Raw genomic sequence first — 552 nt, forward strand, 5'->3', positions numbered from 1 at the left:
TGGAAAAATAGGATATTCTCCATAGAACATGAAAATTAAATTATTTCTTCAAAAAACAGCTAGGAAAACACAGCCTTTTCTTATTCTGAGGAATAAAAACCAAGCCTTCTTTGCCTTGAATTTCTCACATGGCAAGGGAAGTGGAAGCTGAGTGGCCTGATCTACACTCAGGGTCAGGCCACGCCTCTCTCTCCCATTACTGTTTCCTGTCAATCACTTCAAAGCTGACCTGAGGGTCTGGCAGCATAAATCCATTGGTAAGCTTATAATAGACTATTGTGGAATCTGACTCCACTATGGCCAAAGTAAAAGACATCGGCAGTTCCGGATCACCTTGCAACTTTCTAGATGCCTTCAAGATTTCCCTTATCCTGAAAATGAAGACAAAATATGTTTGAGGCTCATGGTTACTCAATTAACAATAAGATCAAACAGTATAAATTCTTGAGGGAAAGGTAAGATATTGCACCCAAAATGCTAAGGCCATGTCTGTAGGCTCAAATGTAAACATCTGAAGCTGTCTTTCATGCAGACAGCCCTAAGAACAGCCTA

At 40.2% G+C, this 552-nt stretch overlaps 1 protein-coding gene across 1 annotated transcript in view; it reads right to left on the minus strand.

Moving 5' to 3' along the window:
* Positions 1-552, minus strand: part of Tsen15 (tRNA splicing endonuclease subunit 15) — a 212,719-nt gene that overhangs the window by 874 nt on the left and 211,293 nt on the right. Inside the window, exon 4 of the mRNA XM_031384687.1 lies at positions 230-371. Within this exon, the coding sequence (XP_031240547.1) occupies positions 230-371 (142 nt within the window). The remainder of the gene's footprint in view (positions 1-229; positions 372-552) is intronic.

This window comes from Mastomys coucha, unplaced genomic scaffold (genome assembly GCF_008632895.1).
Source record: "Mastomys coucha isolate ucsf_1 unplaced genomic scaffold, UCSF_Mcou_1 pScaffold1, whole genome shotgun sequence".
Classification (NCBI taxonomy): Eukaryota; Metazoa; Chordata; class Mammalia; order Rodentia; family Muridae; genus Mastomys; species Mastomys coucha.